Source organism: Taeniopygia guttata, chromosome Z (genome assembly GCF_048771995.1).
Source record: "Taeniopygia guttata chromosome Z, bTaeGut7.mat, whole genome shotgun sequence".
NCBI classification, from domain to species: Eukaryota; Metazoa; Chordata; class Aves; order Passeriformes; family Estrildidae; genus Taeniopygia; species Taeniopygia guttata.
In genome coordinates, this window is record NC_133063.1 from 31,497,634 (window position 1) to 31,524,657 (window position 27,024).

A 27,024-nucleotide genomic window follows, 5' to 3' on the forward strand; every position below is an offset into this window, starting at 1 on the left:
AAATCCTTTTTTATTTTATTCAAGTCTGTGTGCTATTGAATTACAGTTCATAAAGATTGCTTTAAAAGACAGTAATATTAAGTAATACAGTAGTAAATTCAGATTATTTTACAGACAGCGGGAGCACAATCCAGTACTCAGACTGGCTGCAATGATTTCAGTAAGTATTAAAACCAAGATACTTTTTATGCTTCTCTCTCAAAACTAACCCATTTAGCTCCGAATTAATTATTTTTCCTTTCAAGGCAGCACTGCATGATGCAAAACTAAAATAGTAGAGCAAGCAATAAAAAGCATATAATAAAAAGCATGTGGTGTCATCTTTTCAGAAAGATGTGAAATTAATATTTAAACTCAATTTAATGTCTTTTTTATCTTTTTAACATATGAGTCCTTCAAAGGGAAAAATGGAATAGTAAGATAATACAGGTCAGTTTGCAAATACTATTCTTTTAGAATCACACATCATTAAGGTTGGAAAACATGGTGGTTTGGCCAACACCACCATGCCAACTAAACCACAGCACTAAATGCCACACCCAGTCATTTCTTGAACACTTCCTCAACCACCTTCCTGGGCAGTCCATTCCAGCGTTTAACAACCCCTTCCAGGAAGAATTTCTTCTTGACGTCTAACATGAACACCCCCAGAGCAGCTTGAGGCCATTTCCTCTTGTCCTGCTGCTAGTTCCCTACCTTTCCACAACCTCCTTTGAGGTAGCTGTTAGTATCAAGGCAGTATCCAGTTGCATTCGAAGTGCAGAACTGGTCTCTGAGCAGCAGAAAAATGAACAAGAATAATAAATGGGTGACAGCTGAACTGGTGAACCAGAAAGATAGCCTGATGATCCTAGTCAGGATCAGGGTGACAGCAGTCTTTATATAAGAGCATATTAAGAGTATCTGTGCTTTCTTACTGGTGTGACAGAATTAACAGTTGAACAAACACTAAAGGGAGATGCCACTGGATTCCAGGCATGAGAAATGTTTTGTATCTGTTGAAGAAAGTAATTCCAAAACCCTGCACAGAAGACTGAACTGCCCAAATTGCAAACCAGTTTCTTTAATGAGAACAACAGTCTAACATACTTGGGAGCATTATTTTGAAAGGATTAAAGCACTGTTTTGAAAGAGAAGTAATGCTATTTGGACTGTTTTGTTTATTTTGGAGATAAATAGGTTGACTGGTTTACAACCATAAACTAGGCAGGATTCTATGGTCAGGCAATGGCTCAGTGGCTACCTAAGGAAGGAATACAACAGATGATTTGCCAGTTGGCAATCTACTTTTCAAAATGATAAACACAGTACCTGGGGTTTTGTGGCATTGCTAATATCCTCTAAATCCTTCTATATAATTTCCTTCTAAAGCTGAAGTCTACAGAGATATGAGATTCTAGGATGTAGTAACAAAGCCTGATATTACAAGATAAAGGGTCAACTGAATAAACTGCATGTGTGTTTCAGCAAGAACTTTGATAAATACTCAAAATGAGGTTTAGTATTTGAACTAAAATGTTTCTACAGTAGTTGTTCATATTTCCTGTGTGTTGAAAATATTGAAATGTGAAAATAAACATCTGGGAAGTCAAAAGCTACAAGCCATTTAACAATAGCTATTCTTGGTACAACAGTGAATGTAGATTCAGAATACGGAAGACCCAGAAAGACTTTCCATTCCTTTCTTCTTCTGGGAACTAAAACTTTCCTTTCTGAAACACACTCTTCAAGATTAATACATGAATGACAATAGATTCTAATCTTCAAACATATTCCATTGTAAGAAGAAAAGAGAGTGTTTACCTCCACTAGCAAAAAAACATCCATCAGACACAGTGCAGTGATGCTCCTCTGTTCAGCACTTGTAAGGCTTCATCTGAGATACTCCTTCCAGTCCTGCACAGCCCCAATACAGGTTAGAAGTTTAGAAACTGGGGTGAGTTGATCTGAAGGGTTAACATCCAGATATACCAGATGTGAGAGATACTACAAGTATCTTTTCACACCTGGTATATCAAGATATACTGGTTTGTAAGAGGGTTAAGAATAGGGAATCTACCTGCAGTCCTATTGTCCTGATGTAATCCTTAATGTTATTGTATTTCATCTCTATCTATGCCCAAAAAATTCTCACTCTATCTTTGAGACCCTACAAACGAGAACCCTGGTGGAAAGTGTAATGTCACAGGTGCTTTTACAATCATCTCTTGTATGAGATTTCCTGGGTTTTGCCACATGCCACATGGTATCTACTTCACTGGCTCTTTGGTCTTTGCTTAAGCAGAGATTTTCTCCTTTTTGGGTTTTCCTTTTTTTTTTTTCTTTTTCTTTTTCTTTTCCCTCATCTCAGAGAAGCTGCAGCAGGGGTTTTGGGCTGGGGAGGATTCCGCAGGTGCCTGTCACAGCCGGGGCACTGGCCCACAGTGACCCCGCTCCAGCCGAGCCACCGGTGGCTCAGTGGCAGTGCCTGGCTGGGGACAGGGAACACCGAGCATCCCAGGCCAGAGGGGACAGGGAACACCAAGCGTCCCTGGCCAGAGGGGACAGGGAACACCGAGCATCCCAGGCCAGAGGGGACAGGGAACACCAAGCGTCCCTGGCCAGAGGGGACAGGGAACACCGAGCATCCCAGGCCAGAGCGGACAGGGAACACCAAGTGTCCCAGGCCAGAGGGGACAGGGAACACCGAGTGTCCCTGGCCAGAGGGGACAGGGAACACCGAGCGTCCCTGGCCAGAGGGGACAGGGAACACCGAGCGTCCCTGGCCAGAGGGGACAGGGAACACCGAGCGTCCCTGGCCAGAGGGGACAGGGAACACCGAGCGTCCCTGGCCAGAGGGGACAGGGAACACCGAGCGTCCCTGGCCAGAGGGGACAGGGAACACCGAGTGTCCCAGGCCAGAGCAGACAGGGAACACCGAGTGTCCCAGGCCAGAGCGGACAGGGAACACCGAGTGTCCCTGGCCAGAGGGGACAGGGAACAGGGGGGACAGGCCCCCCATCCTGCCAGGCCCCTGGGGAAGGTGGCGGCCCTGAGGGGCCGTCAGGTCTCCATCTGCTGCTGCACCTGCCCCTTGAGCTCTGCCTTCCAGGAGGGATCTGTTGCCATCTCGTCCCTCTGTCCTACAAGCCCGAGGCCTTCCCTGCTGGGCACGGTCTCAGGAAGGGCATCTTCAGCATTTTAGGTCTTTTTTGTTGCAGCAGATTGTGAGTTTGCAGCAGTTTGCCATCCAGCCGTTATTTAATCTTACAATTTTTAGTCTTGCCCATTGCCACTTTGTTATTTTTTCACTTACATCTGTTGGTATCTCATTCGGTGGGAAGGGATTGGAAGTTGGAATCAAGGAGGAAATTGCTCATTTCAAGTTGCCCACATATTTAAACTGTCTCAAATCTATACACCTATATGTAACAATTGGATCATTAAATTGTACCTCTGTGACGGGTGATTTTACTTCGTTCTGTTAAATACTAGAGACCTCATCTGTTTGAGTTCACCTCGTAACAAAGAATCATGTTTGTCAAGAAATAATAACCATGCATTAGCTGAAGAACTGAATACAGGAGGAAGGGAATGGAATACATTTTCAATCCATTTATGACCATTCAATTTCTCCAAATAATTCTCACAGGGAGCTCATCCAAACAAAATCCCTAAAGCTTGGTGACTGCACCTTTTAGGTGGCCACAGTTCTTCACTCTTTAAAAGACCTAGATCTGGATGCAGAAGTAAATTTAATAGATACTGACTGATAAGCAGTGAGAGTAGCTAGAAGGATGATCTAGATAACTTGGTAGGAGGCCACTGAAGTTCACAAGAGACAAGGCTGTTGAACAATCAAGTCTTGGGATCTGAGGACTTACTGGGAGGCCAGTTTGTTTATCACCAGCAGTTTGAAAGTGCTGCAACTGGAGGGTGATTAAAGAATTCCAGCATGAACTTCAGTAACTTTGAAACTTTAAAGAGAGTATTAAACATCCATAAAGAGCAAGTATAAGAGTGAATACCCAAAGGGTCCAGAGCTCTTGAATAAAAAATTGCAGCTATTAGTCATCTGCATCTCTCTACATACTACCATTCAGAGCACCACTGGGCCATAGGGCTCTTGGTGTTGAGGCAAAATGCTACAGCCAAATAACACAAGGAGCTAGATTACCTGCAACCATTAAAATGTGCTTAATAGAAAGTCAATACGTTAATTTTGCATTAGTGGTTGCATAGCCCATTCCCTCAGAATCTAAGACAGCATAAAAACGCAAGGCTGGCATAAACACTGTATTAGCTGTATATATTCCAGGTAATGTGACAGAATGGCTATCTTGTACCCAACATTACAATTCTACTGTGAGCAATCCAGCAGTGCGGAGATATAGTATTAATGATTGTGAAATCACGCCTTGACTCCATGGCGCTAACCTAATTGTGAAATTCGACATTGTTTATTTCACAGCTGGGTACTGACTGGCTATGAATTGAACTGAAAATGCTATTTACAGGCCAGTATGTTGCAATACTGCCAAGCAAACAAGAGACTGAAGAGGTGAAGACAGATATCAAAATGGGGCTGTAAATTACCTTGCTGAATGCTCTTACTCAAAAGTTGCCTAGAATATTTCACTACTCCGAAGCTATACCAGAATGAACCTCACAGGCCATTATTCAGATTATAATAATAACATTGGCTACTAGAAAATGATGTATTTTCTACACTATTCTCTAATGCAGAATGGTATCATCTCCCTAGTGTTGCAGTTTCTAGTATAATATGTTTTCCTAACACTGTTTTATGGAAACCAAGAAACACTGACAGAGACTCATACTCAAAACCTACACAAATTAATGAAATTTTAAGGCAATTTATTTTAGTTACTTCATAAAACCCCAGCATCCTATTATTTCTAGTTGACTACAAAGTATAATATAATATAATGTAATATAATATAAATATAATATAATGTAATATAATATAATGTAATATAATATAATATAATATAATATAATATAATATAATATAATATAATATAATATAATATAATATAATATAATATAATATAATATAATATAATATAATATAATATAATATAATATAATATAATATAATATAATATAATATAATATAATATAATATAATATAATAATATAATGTACTATATATAATATAATCCCAGCATCCCACTGTTTCTAGTTGACTACAAAAAGCTCCAAAATCTTCTCTAGTTGAATGGCTACAGTTGAAAGCACAAAACAATGCAAGGATTTTAAACTAAATCTAACTTTTTCACAAATAATGTTTTCCACCCTGATCATGGTGGTTTAAATAGCTTCACAATCAAGAAAATGTGTGAAATCAGTTGTGACTGGGGATTACAAAGAAAGTAACTAGTTCATGGAGATGAATCTAGAAATCAACACAGACCTCGAAAAAGGGGACCTCAGGATCAAGAGTCTGCAAGAGTGGCTTCTGTCCAGCCCTGCCATCACTCCATATTCTAGGAGTGAGGAGGGAAAGACAGTCCTTCTTTTGCCAATCCTGTAACACCCAATTAGAAGATACCTGGGCTTCATTAACAATCTGTCCCTATATTTCCATGGCAAAAAGCAATTTCAAGAGACCACAGTTACAGACTAACAGACCATCTATTTAAAAATGTATCTACAATCAACTTGCTCCTACTGAATAAGGATTTGACTAGAGTGCTTCATTAGTAACAGAGAATTTAAAAAAATATATATTTTTATAAAGTCAAGTAAAATTATTAAGTTTTGAAGTGAGAAAAAGTTTCTGCTCCATCAGTGCAATAAATTTTTAACACCTTTAATTAAGCAAATTTTAAGAATCTTTAATTCACTTCATGTCAAAGTCTCAAAGTATGCCGAATATTTTTGCCAGTATAGCTACTTCTCAGTGAACTGTAGTAAATGCTTTATTATTTAATTTGTTTGTTTGTTTTTTGTAGCTGCTTTCCATTGAACTGCAGTGAGCATGTTATTTGAGCCTTTTAATTTTATTTGGGTCCCCTATCATAAAGCCTATCCATGGTTCCTTCTGCGCTACAATTTTCTAGTATAAAAATCTTGCTCTAAAACCTGTGGGAAAAATATTAGGTGCTTATATACAGCATTCGTGATTTAAAATCTTGTATTCTGTTCTTTAAAACATTTTTTTCACTTCAAGCTTTTTTGAATAACAGGGAGAAAAATGCACCTGAAATAAACTCATTTTACTGATAATTTCTAACAAAAATGAAATATGCTCAAGGCCATCCACATCTTATGTAAATGCTTAGCATGAAATCATTTTATTATAGTTAAGATAAGTATCAGTGGACAAAATGGGGGAATGGAACAGGGTAAAAGTACCAGTTTTTGTTGTGTTCACTGAATTAATACTACACCAGTGTAGAGTAAAAGAACTGCAAAGGTGTACACAAGTGTATAAAAATGTACATAAGTGAGCTCTCTAGCATCCCCAAGAATTTACCAAAGATATACTACATTTGTTCACAGGTTTGTATGTCATCTGCAGCACAGCATGAGATTAGACCAGCTATACAGTCTAATGGTTTCTTGATAAGTTTACCTAGCCACAGCTCTGATATTCAGTTCTCCCTTTTGCAGAAAGATGAAATGACTTGCAAACACTTCTTCTAACTTCATTTACTTCTTGATCCTCAACACTAACAGCTGAAGTTTTAAAAGCTGCACTTCTGAAAAAGCTTAGGAGACTCTAAGAGTGGTAACTTGTTTCATACATCATTTCCTACTAGCAGTTTATATTTTTATTAAGAGTAAAGCGCAGATGTGTATAAATCAGTAAATTCATCAGTAAATTTCCTCATGTTGTAATGAAGAGCTGTTCTTGAGTAATTTTTATTTATTTCCAATCCAGGTTTAACATCTTTTGCACAAGTGATGACGTGAACTCCTCTCCTCCCTAGATTCTACTTTCACAATCCAACAGAAAATGTTACATCACACAATTTACTTCTTATAAAAGCCCTCATGCCAACAATACAAAAAAGTCTCTATCAAAAAATTGAGACTCAAATCTCGTTTGAAAATTATTTTTCAAAAATTCAGTTAATTCACAAGTAGGTTTTAGGCAAAACCATCTGTCCATGTCAAAATACAATATCTTTGCCCAGAACATTAAGTCTTACATGACCATAGAAATACCAACACTTAATTTAATACTGTACCATCTTGCTAGAGGGAAAAATGTAGAATAGCTCTTTTGTAAACTCTTAAAAATGTATGAGATATTTTTTTCTTGGAAAATTTAATTTTTTTAATCCATAACCCTTAAATGTCATACACACTGAAAACTCACATGAATTCTAAGCAGAGCAAATCAGAAGCAGGCAGCATATATTAATAACAATGGGCCTATTAGTATGGAATCAGAATGCCAGTCTTAACATGAGCAGGTCACATGTCTGTACAGCAAGGAGACTGACAATAAAAATTTTCTCAATATGCAAACCTTTTGTCCCAAACTACTTTTTTGAAAATTGTGACATGTGCATTTTATACAGTGAGGATAAACTAAGTGTCATTATTTTTAAAATGCATAGCTGTATTTGGTTTTGCCCAAGTAGCACTGGCAGAGGAGAGAAAAAATAAATAGGGAAAAAATTACCATTAAACAAAACAAAGATAGAAAATGCATTTTTTCCTGTGTTAGAAATTATTTCAACAAGAGACTTTGAAGCACATTACAGGAATATCTAGTAATACCATGGAAGCCAGAGACTCAATCTTGGAGAAGGAAGCTATTTTCATTGTAGAATCACAGACTGACTTGTGTTGGAAGGGCCTTAAAGACCATCTACTTCCAACCTTTCCGCAGTGGACAAGGATGCTATTCACTAGACAGGTTTCTAAGGAATCCATCCAACCTTGCCTTGAACACTTCCAGGGATGGAAAGTGCAACAGAATTTATTTTGCAATATCAGAAAATCAAAGAATTCTGAAAATCAAAGTAATATTTGATACTGGGCTCCATTCCTGATCCAAGTTGATCCTAAAGACCTCAACAAACTTTTCAAACTTGAAATCAATTCAATGGTCCAGAAAGAAACACATTCTGTCATGCTCTCCTAACCAGAACTGCAACGCCATTTAAATTCCACCAATTTCAATTGGTAAATGCTCTTCTGACTTTCCCTTCTCCCTTCATGCATTTGCAGGGTAAGTATTTCAAACACTTTGGTATTGCTGTCAATGCTCCTTGAAACTAGCTCCTGCAACCATGTGTCTGGCCCTCAAAAGTCATCAAATGCTCATTTATTTTCCACAAATCTACTTACATCATCAAAATAACCCTTCTGTGCATGGGTGTAATTGGCAAAATAAACTTGGAAATACAGTCTTGGTCATTACATTTTTTGTTTAGTGTTACAGAATTAGATCAAACGGCACTTCAATTTTGTGTCACAACACAAAAACTGAAAAATTCTCAAGCAAGTCACCCCATGGACCAAAATGCCAGAAATTATGGAACAAAGATTTGGAATGAAAAAGATAAAGGAAATGTGCAGACAGAGCTTCCCTTAACAAATAATCAGCTTTATGTATTAAAAAATATATAATATTTTCAGGTGTTTTCTGTTTCACTGTGCACACTCTGAAACCAATGGCTTTAAAGGCAGTATTCCTGCACTCCCATCAGACACCCTTTCAGAATTCACCTAGATTTCTTCAGTCTCATGTGAATTGATTTGCCTAATAACGTTCAACCTCTATTTGTAGACTTGTTCCATCCTTCCTTAGACCCACATAAAAACTTTGCAACCACATTTTTGAGCACAGTTTCCCAAAGGATTATTACTTCCATGACCATACAAACACTTTTGCTTCAATTAAAAACACTTCCTGATGTATCAGCCCAGTTTATAAAGTTACTATGAGTCAATGACAGTTGTATTGCTAATCTCAGTAAATGCCTTCCCTTCATCTGTTAATTGTCATGCTACTGTCAAATTGAAAAGAATATATTAAGTTGCTGCTTAAAGGTCATACTGCATTTTATCCACTCAGCTTTAGAAAGATATATTTTATAATGCATAAGAAGGAATTTGCTTTAACTCCCAAAGCACCTTAACTCTCAGTTCCATTTTTTTTTCTACCTTTATTCCAGTTTCTCTTTCCTGAGAATCTAATTTTCTCTCAATACACAGAACTCACAGTTTGTGAGGTCTTCACTTCCTTTCAGGAAAAAAAATCCCATGCTTAACCCTAGGAATTGGCCAAATATGACTTTGAAATGTAAATGAACTCAGAAAAGCATGATGTTGTGCTTTCAGTTCTATTGGATTCTGAAAAAATATAGTATCTTTATTATTATTACTATGAAATTACATTGGTAACAAAGCAGAATTACTGCTCATCATCAGCCCTCTGGCAAACATGCATTTTTTTTTTCCAAAATATTTTTTTAACACCTGGATAATTCCTTCAATTTTACATTCCCATTCCTAAAGCCCCCTTTTTTATGAAATGGCTGCTGTCCTTTAGAATTAGGAATATTATTACAGAATATTATATTATTTTTTAAGTAAATACTAAGTACAGTAATTTATTTAATTCTTTCTGTAGATTTAGTATATGTTGTTTCCTTTACACTCACACTTTTCAAATTTAAGAACCCAGCGAGCCCGCTTTCTTTCAAATATTGGATAAAAATATTAACTATTAATGAACATCAAATTTACAGTAAAAATACTAAAAAACTTATTCAGACTACAAAAAGTATGTAGCTGATTAATATTTTCCTGCCCAAGGACCTACTGCTTCTCTAGATGGTAAAATATTTTTATACTGCTAAACACTAGACTCTGCCTAAACATGTCTAAATATACTTCAAGATTTCATACAGCTTTATGTGACAGCACATTAACGTAAAAAAGTATTTCCACACAGACAAATCTGATAATGACTTGCTATAGTTGTCAACTGTTTATCTGCTTATGTTAAAAGACAGCTGACTTCTATGTATATGCAGCTGGTTAAAGCAGCACAGTTCAGGAGAGTTCAGCTGACATACTTTTATCCATAAGGAGCAAACTGGGTAGAATGAGTCAACTTTTCAAATCCACAAAGACTTTCAGGCAGAAGAATGAAGTTAGATATTACATTCCCATAATAGCTTAGGCCACTTCAAGCCATTGCACAGTTGGTATGCAACCGCATGGTAAGAAGCACAAGCCGCCCCAAAATTGAACGTGCAGCAGATTTCCCTTCTTCTGCCAAGATTTCAGTGGGTTTTTTCCAATAATAAAGCAACAACTTGTCTGAATTCAGTAAGTAAAATAATTCATATTTCTTGAAAATTATTTAATCCCAAATACCCTTTATAGCACAGGAAATACTTTTTAGAGCATTAGTTTATTGCTTTGTGTTTTTGCAACAATCAAGAACACTTTATTTACTAGATTGGGGGTTGTTTTGTTTGTTGTTGGGGTTTCGTTTGTTTGTTTGATTCTTCGTTTTAGGACCTAAGCAGCTAAAATTTTACCTAAAGGACACATGGGTAGACCCTTCAAATTTCTTAGTCTTAGTTATAATCTGCTGTAAGCTAAATAAGAATAACATCGTAGCATTCACATATGTCAATATTTAAACTATTTATTTACTTTCTAAGGCTGTATCTTTTTCTCCACCATAAGAGTGTGATGTCTTTCACCAAGGTTTCTGCTTATCATGTAAAACCTCTAATAAGAACAGAAAAATATTTTCATCACCTTTAACAGAATTCTGTGATTTTTGTAGGCAATTGTATTAATGTAACTCTAATTAATACTAAGGTTTTTAACAGTCACATATACCTATGCCCACTGCTTTTTTACAGAAGTAAACAATATGCAAGCTTATTATTCTCATAATATAAAAAAAGAGAACACTGTAAAGCCATAATTTACTGTAATGACTTGATGAATCTTGAGTCTTAAAATAATACTCAATGTTTAGTGTTCTGCAGGAAAGCAGAGAAATTAGATACAAAAGAGGAAAAAAGTTGACAAGACATACTCTACATATAGGGAAATATTTAAAGATGCTGAAAGTGATTTTCTCTCTCAGAATATGTGTCACAGCATTTTTCAGAAACAGTATGTACACCTAAGCAATTCTTAAGATTAGCCTAACAGTTATTTAAATTCATTTCTGATCAAGCCTGTTATGCTTATAAAATTCAGCACAACAGCAGTACAATTCTAGCTGAAGATCTTGCTGTGTCTCCTCAGCTCCCTTTGTACGAATCTCAAATACAGGCTGCAGAGACAAACTCAGTTCTTCATTAAGCCAGTTTTCCTTGTTGACAATATGTTTTTTGATCTCTGTCTTTACAGCAATGAACAAAACAAAGAACTTGTTAAATGCACATTACTGCCTTGGTCCTTCTGTACAGAACTAGTTTAGTATTTGATAACTCTGTACATTTACTGGCACTTGTGCAACAAAAAAGCAGGTCAACATTTGGACAGTTTATGATTTCACAGTGCATCAGCAGAGGTCATACATAATAGATACTTTTCTGAGGTTCATCCAAATAAAAGGAACTGAACAAAAGCAATCTGTGCTGATGACATTGACATAATCATTGCTGGAAAATAAAATGTTGCACAGAATATCATGCTAAAATTATATTGTAATAGTAAGTTTGAATATTTAGAAAGTACAGCAAATCTAGCACCAATATATGCAGGAAATACTATACACAGTATTCTACATCATCAAGCATGAAGTGTACAGGGCATCTAGAAAGAGAAAGGGAATACAGGTCATAAGGAGTACTGAACACTTAGCATTTAAAACCATGTCAGTGGTATAATGCTACACTTTTGGGAAGGATAGATAAATATGATTGTCTAGCAGAAGAACCACAATAGTACAGCCAGGATGAATATAACGCCCCCTGCTGGCTGGACAATACCCTTACCCACAGATAGGTCCAAAAGCCAAATGGACTGTTCCATCTCACCCCCCAGAATGTATGGTTCATCCCACACCTGTAACCCTCCCCTGAAGCATCAGGTGTCTGTGACCCCATTGGCCCAAGTCTTGTTCCAGCCCACCTTGAAGCCCCCCTGATAAGGGGTCTCTGAGGGGCCAGACGCCCTCTTGGAATTTCCTCCCTCCTCCTGGATCCCCCTCTTGGAGTCCCTGCTCTTCCCCTTGTCTCTCCCCTCCCCCATCACCTCAGGCCCAGCCTAGCAGCTCGAGGCAGGACCTCTCTCCATCCCGAATAAACCTTATCTTCCAAGAGCAATCAACAGAGATCTCTCCTCTGTATCCACCCAAACTGTCCTGGAGAATCCTGCGTCTTTACACTACACCACTAAATGTAGACAAGAGTGACCAGTATAAAGGCAGGAGGAAAAATAGAAGTAATTAAATACTGAGATGCTTAAAGAGAGTTTACCTCAGCTCCTTCAAATTCTTTCACAGTGCAGGATTCCTTAAGTTTATTACTGAGCATAAATACAACAGAGAGAAAGAAGAGGGTAAAAGAACATTGAAATTAAAACAAATGGACATAAATTAGACAAATATTCCCTTCAAATTGAAATGAAGGTTACTAACCATTGTGACAGATAAGCCTGAAAGAGTCTTGCCATTTAAAGTAATGGGGAAAAAATATGAATCAGTTTTATAATGAAGATCAGAGACCTTACAAAGGTGCTATATGACAGAGCAATCTAACGAAATAACAGCAGATTGTTAGCTACAGATTCTTAAATTCTAATCTAAAGAGTAATGCACCCTAAATCAGAAGGTATCTATACCACTAAATATATTACAACAAAGTAAGTTCAGAGGTATTAGAGAATATTAGTTTCTCAAAGCATGCTAAATATTAAGCCACATTAAAAGTAAACCAAAAATCCACTGGATATTGACAGCTAAGATCAGCTAGTGCCACAAACCTCCACTGAACCTTAAAATCATGAAGCTCAAAACAAAGCAGCGACCCACAAACCTACTCTCTTGCCCATTGATTGCAATACTGTTGCTAATATGACCCATCGTGCCTTAAAGCTTTCAGTTCTACTTCCAACACGTCATGAATAGCAACATGCAACTTAACTTTGTCACACTCACAAAATCTCAGAAGGAGGCTTTCTACCACTGTGAAGTGACGGAATAGCATATCAGATTGTCAGTCCATTTGTTTATTTTGCTTCAGTATACATGACAGTTTGTAAGATAAAAATCCACTCTGCACAGACCCTCAGTTTTGTGTACCATCCCCGAGATACTGGGTACTATAACCAGCATCTCTCCCACATTTTCCATTAAACATCCTAAACCATATTAGACTCAGTGATGTCAGAAATAGCTTCAGGGAATATTGTATATTGTCACTGTGAAAAAGGCACAGCAGGTTACTTCAGAGAATAATCTCTTTCATTAAAATTTTAAGATGTGAAATATCATTAGATGATTCATTCCTTGCAATCTGTATTGTTTTGTAAAATAATCGAAAAAGGAGTTCATTGATACATGTTTTACTTCTTTTTCCCTTTAATTCTCCTGGGCACAGAGGAAAGAAAGTCTTCAAAACTCTCAGAAGCAGTTTGTTTTACTTCTGCATTAGAGATGAGTCCCAAAAGGGCCAATCTGTAGCTAAATGAACATACGCAGAATATTTAATTTTGCTACCATTATAGCACTGATTTCCACACAACAGAAAAAAACATTCTCAGTCAGCTCTTGTCCAAATTGAAAATCTCCAATCTTCCTATCTGTTTCCATATAATCCCATCTCCTACAGCCAATTGCTTCTGCACCAAAATAACCTGAAGCTTTCTTCATTCAAATTTGTCTTTAAATGCAGTCTTCTGATGCTTTTTTCAGATAACAACAGAAACTAATTTTAATTTTCTTCTTGTGCTTTCATTCAGCTAATGGATATAAAAAGAACATTTAAACTGCAAAGCTGAATTTAGGAGATTTTGTAGAAGGACTCTGTCACACTTCAATACTTGCATATAACTAAATGATCTGCACTTGAGTGAAAACAAATTTAATGTTTTTAATGAAAGTTTCCTCAAATAGTAAGAAAAGTTTCCTGTTCCTCAAAAATTGCTTTGAAAACTGAGGTCCTGTGTGAGGGGTACATTCTGATTTCTAAAAGCAAATTTGTAAAAAAAGTAACATGTAGTAGTATCTTTTGCATCTTTAGGTTTTTGGTGTGTTTTTTTGTTTGTTTGTTTTTGGTTGTTTTTTTTCTTTTTTTTTTTTTTTTTTTTTTTTTTTAGGAGAAAGAGGAGCTATAAACAAAACAATGACAAAGCAAGCAAATTCCTTGTCAGGCATATGTCTGTATGAACAAACACAGAATAAATAGCAAATTCACGCATCAGAGACCATGAGCACTAAGAAAAATTTAATAAAAGACTATGTAAATTCAAGCTAAGTGGTTCATAGAAGCCATAGTGTAGGATCATGTCTGAATAACTTATTTTATGATGGTGAAAAAGAAAAGGGAGATTATTCTTTTTATATGAAATATTTGAAAAAGAGAAGTGTTTCTCAGCACAAGTCAATAGCTACCACAATATAAAGCCACTAAACACAGTGCAGTATCTTTACATGCTACTTTCAAGGATCTCTCTGTTGAGAACAAGAGATTAAAAAGAGGCAATGTATAAAACATACATTATAGATTTGATACAGAAGTAAGGTGCTGTTCCAGCATGTAAGAACAACACAGAGTTTAAAAAAATCTGAACATGTCTTGAAATGGCCAGTCTTATCAAGCAGTTGGTGGTGAAGGATTTACAAAATTTTATTATGTTATTATTTTTACTTTTATATAACTGATATTTCAACATTGTCCTTCATTCTAAATTAAAATTTACCCTACTGCTGAATGTGGATATCTGCATAACTACCATAACCCCAAGACAATGGATGATGTAGTATTACAGCCTCAGTACTAAAGTACTGGATTTGCACAGAGACACACAAGAATGAAGCACAACAGAAAAGGGGCCTCTGGCCACCTGCTTTTCTTGCCTCCTCTCAACTATCTTCTCTTCTCTAAATGATAAATCTGCTCTGCCACATTAACAGCAGTAACTTTTCAATACATCCCCTTTAAGATTTAGCATTTTCAAATAAAAATATAAATTCTAGGCAGACAAGGGAAGAGAAAGAAAAGAAGATCATCTAATGAGAGTAGCAATCCACCTGGGTTTTTATTTGTTCACTATTGATGTGCTTTGGGATATATTGTTTAATTAATATTAGACAAAGACAACAATTGCGCTCAAGGTAATCTTTGTAAAAGTTCAGTCAGGAACATGCACATTGATCATGCTCTGATTGCCAGTAAGTCTCATCAAGCTTTAAAATGTATTTGAAAACAGGACAAACTGTTCTCCCCTTCTCTGGTATGCTAGCAATTAAAATAAAAATATTTCATTGAGATCAAATGTTTGCTATTAAGCTCTGTGGTTTTAAAAAACTAAACCAGAAGCTTAGAAGTTGAACAAATACTCAAGACTAGAAACACAAGCATGAAAATGTTTTGAGGTTTTAACTATTAAATATAGGAAAATTTGGGTGGCACACTGCCTTGCAAACTGTTGATCGTAATCTGTCACAGGGTAAATCAGAATTAAAGTGTGAGAAGAATTAGAAATTATTTATAGCCTCTTTCTTATGCCCAATATCTTTCTTCTCCCTCAAATTAAAAAAAAAAAAAATCTAAATTAACTTCAAAACATTTTATACTGTTTCAAGATCCTTCCTGGAAACCAAACATTCAAATCCTTATCTCTTCTGGATATTTTAGTTTTCTGACCTGACTTCATAAACAGTATTATTGTAGACATATATGCAAGATATCACCAACTTCCAACCTCCTAATTTTTTTTCTTTTTCAGGCTGAAACAATTTAAGGATTCTATACAGCCAGTAAAGAATGTTTCAGTACAGTAACTTTTGGATAGAAGATGCTGAATTTAACATGTCCCTGAAAAAAAATTCTAATTCTAACAAAAGACTAGCTAGAAACATGCCTCTCTTCTCTTTGCTTCTCTGCCTGCTTCCCTGGGCCTGAAAACTGGGAAGAACACAAGAGTTCCCACATTTCCTACCAATCTGCCCAGAGGGCTGCTGCAGAGAAAAAAATACTGAGACAGCCACAAGCTGGGATTTCCAAACCAGTGCCAGCCCTGGCTTGTGGACAATGAAGATACTGGGGTTTCTGAGCTCCAGACCTGCAGGCAGCACCTCCAGGACCTGCTGGAAGCTCTGGCCAATAGGCTGTCTGGTGGCCAGCCCGATCCCCAAGGCTACCAGTGCTTCTCGGTGGCAGCTGGCCAAACACCTGCTAGTCTGTCATACAGCGTAGTTTACAAAGTCATTGGGGTTATCTTGGCATCTGACAAGCTCCTTTGTAAGAAACCAAGATCTCTATCTGTATACAACTTTCCCACACCTAGGTGTGGGAAGGCTTTGTTGTTATTACAGCCTCTGCCTGCTTGATAAAAGCAATGGCTTTTTGTTGCAAAGGACAAAACACAGTAAGTATCTGGTCTTCATTTGTGTTGCTGGTGGGGTTTCAAACAATATAAAGGAAAATATAACAAATTAATCTTTTCTTTCCCTTCACTAGGTCTTAATTTTATACTCTGTAAGGCTACTGATTTAACCACATTAGTGGTATCATCCAAGAGAACCAGTCTGCCCCATAAAATTTGGATTTAGACACAGGCTGTTTTCATTTACACTTCAGCTAAAACATTTGAATAGCAAAAAGCTACATATATGACATCTTGGATCCAGAAATCCTGACCCGTTCTGTATGAAATACCTACCAACCAAATCTGAAGGGTAAAATTGAATAAACAACTGTTCATTAAATAACAGATTACTTTACACATTATCATATAAACTTGCCCAAATAAGGATGCAAAAAGCCTTACAGTCAAGCATTGTATCTGTTGCAATGTGAGCAACACATAAACAGCTTAAAAAGAATAGTAAAATCATAAGTTTCTGAGCAAAGACAGTAAATCAGGAAAAATAGAGTGGTTTCTTAAGCAAAATAAGCTTTGAAATGAAGTAGAAGTACACTGCTAAAAATGGATGAGAAGCTGGAGAGGTGTCCAGTAATAATGAATTTAAATAAGCAATTTGGCTAGAATTTGCAGTCATCTGTGAATAATTTATCAAATTGAGCAAAGCAGCTCAAAAGAGTACACTGGCTAAAAACTGCTGAATATTTTTGCAGTGATAAAATTCAAAGTCTCCCTCAGTTTCAGTTCCTTCACTTCTAAATCCATAAAATCAGTGAGAACATTCCAGTACACTGCCTAGGTGACTGCTGATCAGAGAATATATTTTCCCTCAAAATATTCCTGAATAAAGACTAAAAATGGCAAAAGGCTTTTTTCTTTCTCTAAGAAAACCCAACAAACACAAAACACAACTACTAAAGCATCACACATGTTCACACTGAGACAGTATGTTCTCCTCATGTACTGTGAAGTACAGTCAGGGCCTGAGATCAGACACACTTGCTTATCCCACAAGCCATACATTCTGTCCTCAGTAGCCTATGCATAGCCTGTATCATAACGCAGTCTTCAAGTATTAACCATCCAGAATTTAAAAAACCAACAAAACAACAGCAGCAGTGGTCTCTTCATTCCTTCTCCAGGCTTCTTTTGGATGAAATTCATACACTGTAGTCAGACTGGTTGGGTTTGACTTCTAAATATTTTCAATTCTAGCCTTACTGATGAGAAGAAATCATAGCATCATGAAACAGTTTGTGCTGGAAGGGAGTGTCATCTAGTCCAACCCCCTGGAATTAGCAAAGACACCTCCAGCTAGATCAGGTTACTCAGAGACCCATGCAATGCTGCAGAAGAACAATAAATTCTAGCTAGTTATAAAAGAATTTTATCTGTAAGGAAAGTGTGAGTAGCTTTTACACCTTACCACTGTCCTGTGAACAGGAAAAGCATATTTATTGATACTAACTGTAGAGTCCAAAGCCCCTACTGCATCTCTAATTACAATACACTTTCATTTATACCACAAGGGTTATTGTCCTTAGCAAGCATGCTTATCAGGAACATCATGGTAAAAAGCAACTTATTTCAAGCATTTCAAAATTGGGTCCCTTCTTTTCAATCTGAAGCCTACTCCTCCTAAATATGCTTTCACCCAAATACAAAAAACTCCAGTTTCTGGCACTCTTTCTTTAATATGACACAACCTTTCTCTATCCCTTACTAATGCAGCTCACCAAAAAAATCTTATTCCCCCATTCCCAACATATGTAGACTTGGCTCAAATTTATAAAGCTCCCATTTTTCCATTAAATTTCTCAAATGCAGCTTCCAGAATGGGAATACCACCATCCTTTTATTGTTTATCCAGCTCATGTAAAAATTCATTAAAAATCCCCCAAAATGTAACCCCTGAAATTAAAGCATTCCAAATGATTAAACCAAACTCTTGACGCCCTACGCAGCATGGAAAAGTCTGAAAAAAACCTGTCTCTACTTTGCAAAGCCCATAGATGCCTTAGTTGCTGAACCTCTCAAAGTACAGAACATCAAGGAAAACAAAGCACATACTCACATGTTCAAAGTATTTAGTTTAACAAAGCCAAAGTACTCCACTTAAGAAAGTTCTAGAAGACTTCACATATCAGCGGGAAAAAATACATTGTAAGATAAAGGAAAAATTAATTTTCTTAATTAAAAAACCCCAATAAAAACCTTCCACTTTACAACTCTGAGGACAGAATACTGAAAAGGCCCTAAAGAGTATTAATTAAAAGACTTTGATTTCTTTTGCTGAAGAAAGAATTTAGATTGCTGAATCCATGTAAAACTGATAGAAAAATACTGATGTTAGTGAGATAGAACTCACATTTGCACTAAGAAAGCTTCCTGATCCAGAAAAAAATATATAATTAATTACTTATTCTTCCCAGACCAAGTTTAAAAAGCTTTTACTGACTTAACCTGGTTTGGCAGTAGTGAACATTGCAATGATTTAAAAGGAAAATAAAAATATATGTGTATATAGAAAAATATGCATTCTGAAACATATACATGCTCCTATAGATTTTCAGACACTACTTCAAATAAAGTAAGTTCTACTAATGTAACCTATATTGCAGCATATATGCAGGATGAAGAGGAGCATGATGTAGGACCCATCAACAGCTGATTTTTAAAAGCTATGTTTGAAATACAGAAAATAAAAGAAATGGAAATTAATACAGTCTTAACACAAAAGCAACAGATCATGAGTTAATTCTATTAAAATTTGACTACTTTTGTATCTACAACTATTCCTTCATGATTCTGGTTAAGTAAATTAAACTTTTCTTGATACATTTTCACTTGAGGCTCAAGAATCCATTATAAATGTCTAAACCAAGACTGGTAACATATGCCTTGTGGCTTTTTCATATTATCATTTTAATTTTAAAAATATCTCAAGAGGTAAAAAAGCAATGAAGATGAAAGTATTTCTATTAAAAGAAAAAAGAGAGAAACCTTGCACAATTTAATTAGCTGAGAAACCAGAGCTTTGTTAAAAGTTGTAAATATAATAAAGATTATTGCTCAGCCACAGAAAAAAAAATCTCCCAGCACGCCTTTGAAGAAGGATATTTAAATTCACCAAAAAATCAATTACTGTTTGCAAGGATAACTATGAAAGTTAATAGAGAGCATTGGCAAGCGTCATTCTCATAAAAAGCCAGCAAAGTACCATGGATAAATTAATACAAAGCATTAAGGCTTTAGACACTATGGCTCTCGCAAAACACAGCTCAATCACATACAGAAAATTAACAGAGGAAGAGCATAGCCAACACTCCGAGAAAACACAGTCCACAAGTTAATATGTAAACCCTTGTTACGTTCTGGTGTTAGTGAGTACTCAAAACTCAAGTTCAATAAAAGTATTGTTTCTCAGCTGGATCCTCTTAAGATCTCCCCTTAGGGCAACTCATGTGCTAACTCCTCTTCATCTGACTTACATCCTGTATGGGCTTGCTGAGCCATGTACACAGGAATGAAGCAAGAGAACTTCAGCAATCTTATACCTGGACCTAAACGGTGTACTTTAAGAAGCCTAGTGCTCTCTTCCACATTTTTGTATGAAAAGTTAAGATGGAAAGAAATATGACAAAAAAACCATTCTTTAACTCTGTATGTTTTGAATTTTCACAAAGCTAAGTTAATGCAGTTCAAATGTGCCACTGGTGCCCCAGATGCTTTTAGACTGTGCCTTAGGCAATGAAAAATAACGTACTTATCACCTCAGCAATGGGATCTTAGTTATGAAGTCAGGGAGCTGCCAACAGTCTCTTGAAATGGTTCAGTGACGAGTATTCGTGGATAGGAAAACCTCTGCAATTAGTAGAGGTTGTCCATCTTTTGATTTCTTTGGAGCTTGAAGATGATCTCCTGAAGAAAGCTACTGTCTGAGAAATCCATACAGAAAGGATAGCCAAGAGGCCAGACTAGATGATGGTTCTCAGGGGCCTGAAAATTGCTACAAGATACATGAATAGAAATGTGAATGAACTAGAACAATGTGTTATTGTTTATGCTGTATTCACACATTTACATTCCAGCACATATTTGCAAACACTCCAGCTACATTCACTATGTTAACACTCAGTGTAGCAACCAGTGGAGTTGTTAGTGAGAGCAGCCTGGAGGAGCTGCATCTTGTGATTTGAAAAGAGTATATATTTATCCCAAAGAATCAAGAATGCCTCCTTTCAGGGCTGAAGTGAATTGATTGTGTGGGAAAAGTTCCCTAGAGATGAACAAAAATGCCTCTGTGTCATGGAATTACTAATAGCCTACTGGCATATATGACAATGAATCCTGAAAGTATAGTAATGGGTAAATGAAAGGAGTATCTCAGAATGAAACCCCAGGCAAGTCGGGTATAATTTGTGAAGACTAATCTCAGTGCTGGGAAAAGCCCCTACTTACCATACATATTTAAAAATCCAAATTTTGCCAGGCAAAGAGCCTAGGTGTTCTATGCCCAGAGCTGTCAGAGTACCTGCAGAGGGCTGTGTAGAGCATGTAAAGATACAGCAAGGCATGATTCCAGAAATTCAGAATTAAAATCCTGTAGTCGAAGCCCAACACATTAAATCATGCACTTTCTGGTTTCTAGACTCTTTGTATTAGCTATTCTCTACATCCTCAAAAACTACAGAACACCAATGAATAATCTTAACCCCATGTTAGTGAAGCTTCTATTCATTTATTTCCTTCGTCTTCAAAGCAACAGATTTCCTGGCAGACCCTTAATTCAGAGGTCTAATCCTTCCTTTCATTTATGTGAATTCTTTGAGGAGATACTTCTGAATACAGAATGCTCTAATTACCTTTTTTTTGCCCTTACATCATCCTCCCAATTGTCTGTGTTCAGCATAGCCTGGTTCACACTCTTGAGGTATTCTCCCAGAAAGAGAAATCTTAGTAAAGGTATGGAAAACTGAAAAGCAGAGGATGCAAGAATAGCAAAAGACCAGCTTACAAAAAGGCTATATTTAAAATATTGTGAAAAAGCAGGGATCAGCAGTACAAGAGGAAGATGGATAAAGGCAGGGGTTGTGCCTTATGAAATTTGGACTTCATATTCTGCTCTTACAAGCTCATGATGCAGTTTGGGGCAAAATGCTTAAAACTCACCCATGCTCAAAATTATCCTGTGATTTTCCTGTGTTTAAGCTGCTATTGTTACAGTTCACAAACAGCTACAGAAATAATCCAGTCACCTCATCAAGCTTTGGAGAAGGCCCAAACTACCCTGCACTCCTCAGATTCAGGAAGCCTCTATATTGACAAATGTAACACTATCACAGATTTCTTCCTTCTTTAAACCAATAATTCCACCAGTAATAATAAAGGATATGTTATGTGGGACCTAAATTTATAACAGGCAATGCTTATAACAGACTTCAGATGCGCTTCTTCAGATGAAACAGATGTGTCTAACCACACATGACTCAGTGTATGAGTTGTATGTGAAAACCAGAGGCTGAATGCACAGTTGTAAAGTGCTGTTAGCCAAAACACTGAGCATCACATGGGAACCCACCTCTCCGTCTCCGTATGGGGATCAGCAACCAGCAAAAGGCAAGCTTTCTGTGTTCCAGGAGGAAGGTGCATATTGATGGTGATGGCTTCAGCTTCTGGTATTTGTCCCTGTACTTAAGGGAAATCACCAACATGTAGAGGGGAAAAAATGAATCGAGTCTCTTAAGAGCACAAAAATAAATCCTACCGGATGATTTCCACCAGACTTGTTAATGTCTGTGCAGGAAATCTGGCAGACTGCTGATCACTCTTAGGACATGACCAGCTATGTGAAACCATCAAATCCCAGAACTTAAAACCTCCTGAGAGGAACCAAACAGATGCTCTAGGGATTTTTTCTGTCTGAAAAAAGGGGAAGTATTTGGTACCCATATATATTAGAAGAAGAAAACACTAACACTGTTCCTGAATTTTGCAACTTACTTTAGAAGTAAAAATATTGCAAGCATTCTCACTAAAAACAACAAATCAAAACTCACATGTAAATGTGAACTGTCAACACTATTTCACAACTAAAATTCTATCCAGGTTGTGCATTTTAGAATATTCAGGGTAAGGGAAACAAAAAGTACCCATCACAGCAAGCTGGTGCTCCACAACAGTAATTATTATAACAACATTCAACTAAATAGACCAATGATAACACAGACACAAGGAAAACTGTCATTTCATTAGTAATTTGGTATTGTTAGACTTCATCACTTCTGATCTGCAAATTGTGTATTCCTACATTTAGAAAATACGTTAAAAGAAAGTATATCTCTTGCTTTTTGTCCATAGCAGATAATGCTTGCACTTGAATAATAACAAGAAACAGCTGGAATCAGTTCAAGAACTAGCTTGGGTTGCAAACAGAGAAAATGCAGCATCTTGTTACATTGAGTAATTCCTGTTGCAATTTTAATAAATACTTTAATTAGGGAAAAATAACATCAACATCACAGTTGCTGTATGAGGCTATTACATTCTTCCTGTTTTGTACACTATAAAAGTATTTGGAAATCAATATGACTCAAGCAGCACACAAAGTACTGAAAATAGAAACACCAGTGGCTTAGCAGGATACAGCATCCTTGAACTTTCAAATTAGAATACTTAAGAAATAATAACTCCTGTAAAATATGACACTTTCATAACTTTCATTTATCCAAATGATAACTTACTTTAAACAGTTTCCAGAAAACTTTTATAATTACCATTACATGGCATTAGGGAAAGCAGTATTCCACTTGCTCAGCATAAGGGGCACAATTCTAGAAATAGATTCCACACAATGGCACCCACCAAACCTCATCTCCTGTGAAGATCTGTCCTTTTGTTAGTCATATGAGACACATTATACAAATACAAAACCTTCCATCAAAATGCAATTCATTAAGAAGATGTTCATTAGTTTTCTCACTCCCTTATTCTTTCACTCAATTTGGGGAAATTTTTCTTCTCCCAGAAATTTTTCTTTTACTTTACAGTACCAATTGTCTTCTAGGGCCATCCCTATTGTCCTGGCAACATCTGTGTATCACTCAGTCTTACCCGATCCTCAGATTGGTCACTACATTTCAGCATGTCAGTAACAGTCTAAAATTCACCTTTATTAAAAAGCTTCCATCAATAAGATTTGATTCATCATTTATAGCACTATAAAGCAATATATGGCTTGGAGGAAGATGAAAATCCCAGAGCCTGAGTTTACTCAGTGGAGGCTTGAGAGCTGCTGGGTGGTTAAGAAGGAGTAAAGAATCTCACAGAAAGGGACACTCAGGCTTGCTGAGGCAGGAACAGCACTGTATTTATTAAATACTGCTCCTACTGCTTTATCCCATGAACTTGGATGCTTTCCTTGGCAGCTGGATTGCAGCCAAAGGCTGCTGCCATCAACCATGCACCTCTCCAGCTACTTGGGCAAACCAGTATGGGGATTCCAAAGGAATTCAGAAACAGAAATAGTTTCACACTTCAGCAAGGGACATTAAAAGTACCATTTCTTGGCTCTCCATTTTCATTTTATCGCATTGCTTCTAGCCCTTCTCATAAAACATTAGTATAAGGGTGGTCAGTATCCAAGGAAAAGTTAAATGATAACAGACAACAATCATTCATTCCACACAGGTAAGTTTCTTTGGATTTGCACCCTGTTGTATTTTTTATCTTCAAAATGAGAGGTATCCTTTTCAAGAACAAACAGCAATAGTACTGCATCTACTCGGTCTGCTTCAGCTTCTTTAATATTACCCCATAAAGTTAATTTATAGTTTTGCTCTCTAGCCTCTGTTCAGATTTAAATAAAACAAAAATGTCATGAGAATCATGGGACCTACAGCATGTTAAAGTGCACAGTGAAAGCTAATTTAAGTGCTACAAATTAGGTGAAAAAGTGATCTTGAGTTTTATGGATATTAAAGAAAGGCTTTATTTCTGAACATAACAGCTTCATAAAGGTAAATTTTTGCTTCTTAACAATCCAGCTCTGAATAGCCATAATATCATGTCAATATACAAAATGCCAAGAATAAAGAATACAAAGTAATGCTCAGAATAAAAAAAGGAAGCCATTCAGAGGACATTGTATATACTTTCAAATATATATATATATTTATATATATTTCTCTCAGTAAGATGGTAGAACAGATCTGAAACACTGATTGTACACTTACGCTTAAGCATTCCCTAAACACTATGATATTCATGAGACACATATGTGCTAACATGTCTTTATCTTGTAAGAGTTCTTGTAACACTATTGTTCACAAATGTCACTTCCATAAAATTGCCAGCTTCACATACAGCCTATCTTCCTGAGAACAAAAATAACTTCTTTTGTCTATTCCTGAAGTAATGAGTGTCAATCACATTTCAGTTAAATAGCTTGATGAGTTTCAATCACATTTCAGTTAAATAGCTTGACTTCTTTATTTAGACTGCTTTTTCAATATATTTCAAGTGGACTTTGCATACTGATCCATTTACTAAAGATGAAAAAAACCCTAAACAACAGTCACCTATTATTGTTCACCTAATCAGTAATTTCAGAGAGAAGAACTGACAAGTCAATATAGACTCACACACAACTAGAATTTTATCAAGAAAGATGTTACTCCAAGACAATTTTTTCTGAAAAGATAGCAAATTCATAATTTCAGAAGAACATTTTAAAAGGTGACAAAATGTGCAAGAACTCAACAGATACAGTTTCTGTTGCTGCCGTATTATTGTATACTGACTACAGATTTCAACACTCCAACACTTCTAACAGCTAATAAACCACTTTTATCAAAGTATGTACCCATTTAATATTGTCATTTGTTTAAACTAACCATTCAAGTGACCCTAGAGTACTCTGAAGTATATACACCTAGGATCCAAGACTACCTTGCTTTCAGGCATGGAAGTAATCTCACTATCCAACAAGAGTACAAAAAAAAAATCAACAAATCAAAACAAAACCACAAGCAAACAAAACGTAACAACCCACAAAGTGTAAGTCATTTTTCTCAGTACTCCACTGTAGTGATGAATGGATTAATCTTGTTTAAGACAATACGAACAAAAATCCCCCATGTAATTTTGAGGCAGATGCAGTAATTCTTATCTTTTGACCCCAGCTGCTCCAACTCAACAGACTATACAAATCCAGTAATTTTCAAATATCTGAGTAGTCCCATGAAAGGAAACAGAAATATCGCAGGTACAACTTGTACCACATATAAATGGTCTGTTGAATTAGAGCTTCCACACAGTAACATGTAAGGACAACAGTGAAATCTTATTGAATGGTTCAGGACTTGAAAGGCAAGACCTTGACATTTTTTTAAAACATACCTGGAAAACAACCAAAAAATCTTAGAACTTGTATGGCAATCAAAGGAAACAGATCTTTCATATCGCTGAGTGAGTATGCAATTTTCTTGGAGAAGAAAACAAAACAAAACTTGGAAAGCTAATGAACTGATAACAATTAAGTGAGATCCTTAATAGGTTATGCCCCTGTGTGCACACACTTGTGTGGTCCAGGTAAGATTAGGCATTTATGACTTCTTACATGTAGTCTCTTTGCCAGATGGTATAGAAACTCATTCTGTAGCTTTTTATCTAGTCACGGATTTACAGAATGCTCTACATCCTGATCTCAAGATTAGCAGGGAAGAAATTATCTTTGTTACCTCTGCCCTTTTTTCCAAAGTTAGAAGGAAACTAGTAAGAGGTTCAGATTGCTAGCGGATGAGAACACAAACGTTGACTGCAGAGATGACACAAGGTTTACAATATTATAAAGTACAGGACAAGAGCAGGAACCCAGCCATTAAATTGCTGGAACAGCCTGCAAACCACAGTACAGGGTACCAGTAAGACCTCATCAGAACTGAGACAGGCAAATCCAGTGATCCATTTGCAAAAAAATATTATTCAAGTTGGCAAAACAGGAAAAGGATGCTAGGAATTTCTGGGAATGGAAAGCTTATTTACATGAGCAACAAAAGTAGCCTGGCTTGCATAGGATTGCAATTTATTCCTCCAATTAAGGAATAAAATTGCTCTTTAAATGTCAGAGAAAGCATTACAGAAAAGTCTCAGGATGAAAGATAACTCTTACACACACAGACAAAAATAAGGAGGGAAGACTTTAAAAAGAGACCAAATTAAAAAAAACTCACTGTTCTCAGAGCATAGATACTGGTCAAAAACTTAGTTGCAATAGCAAAGATAAACCACCCAATAAAGCTGCACATAACAATCTCACAGCTCCAGATATCTTTCAGTTTCATTCTACACCTATTAATTTTTCCTCTTAGAGGACACTTTGTTTTCAATATCAAATCCTAAAATGGTATGGCTTGGAAAGGACTCTAAAAGATTATCTAGTTCCAAGTCCCCTGGCATGGGAAGGAACCCCCCACTAGCCCAGGCTGCTCA

General features: G+C 36.5%; 1 protein-coding gene across 8 annotated transcripts in view; it reads right to left on the reverse strand.

Moving 5' to 3' along the window:
• Window positions 1–27,024, reverse strand: part of COMMD10 (COMM domain containing 10) — a 155,074-nt gene that overhangs the window by 55,194 nt on the left and 72,856 nt on the right. The window contains exon 6 of one of the 8 annotated variants that reach the window (XM_030259071.4): window positions 22,115–22,226. The exons of the other annotated variants lie outside the window; for them this stretch is intronic. Within the exon in view, the coding sequence (XP_030114931.1) occupies window positions 22,115–22,226 (112 nt within the window). The remainder of the gene's footprint in view (window positions 1–22,114; window positions 22,227–27,024) is intronic. 8 annotated transcript variants of the gene reach the window in all.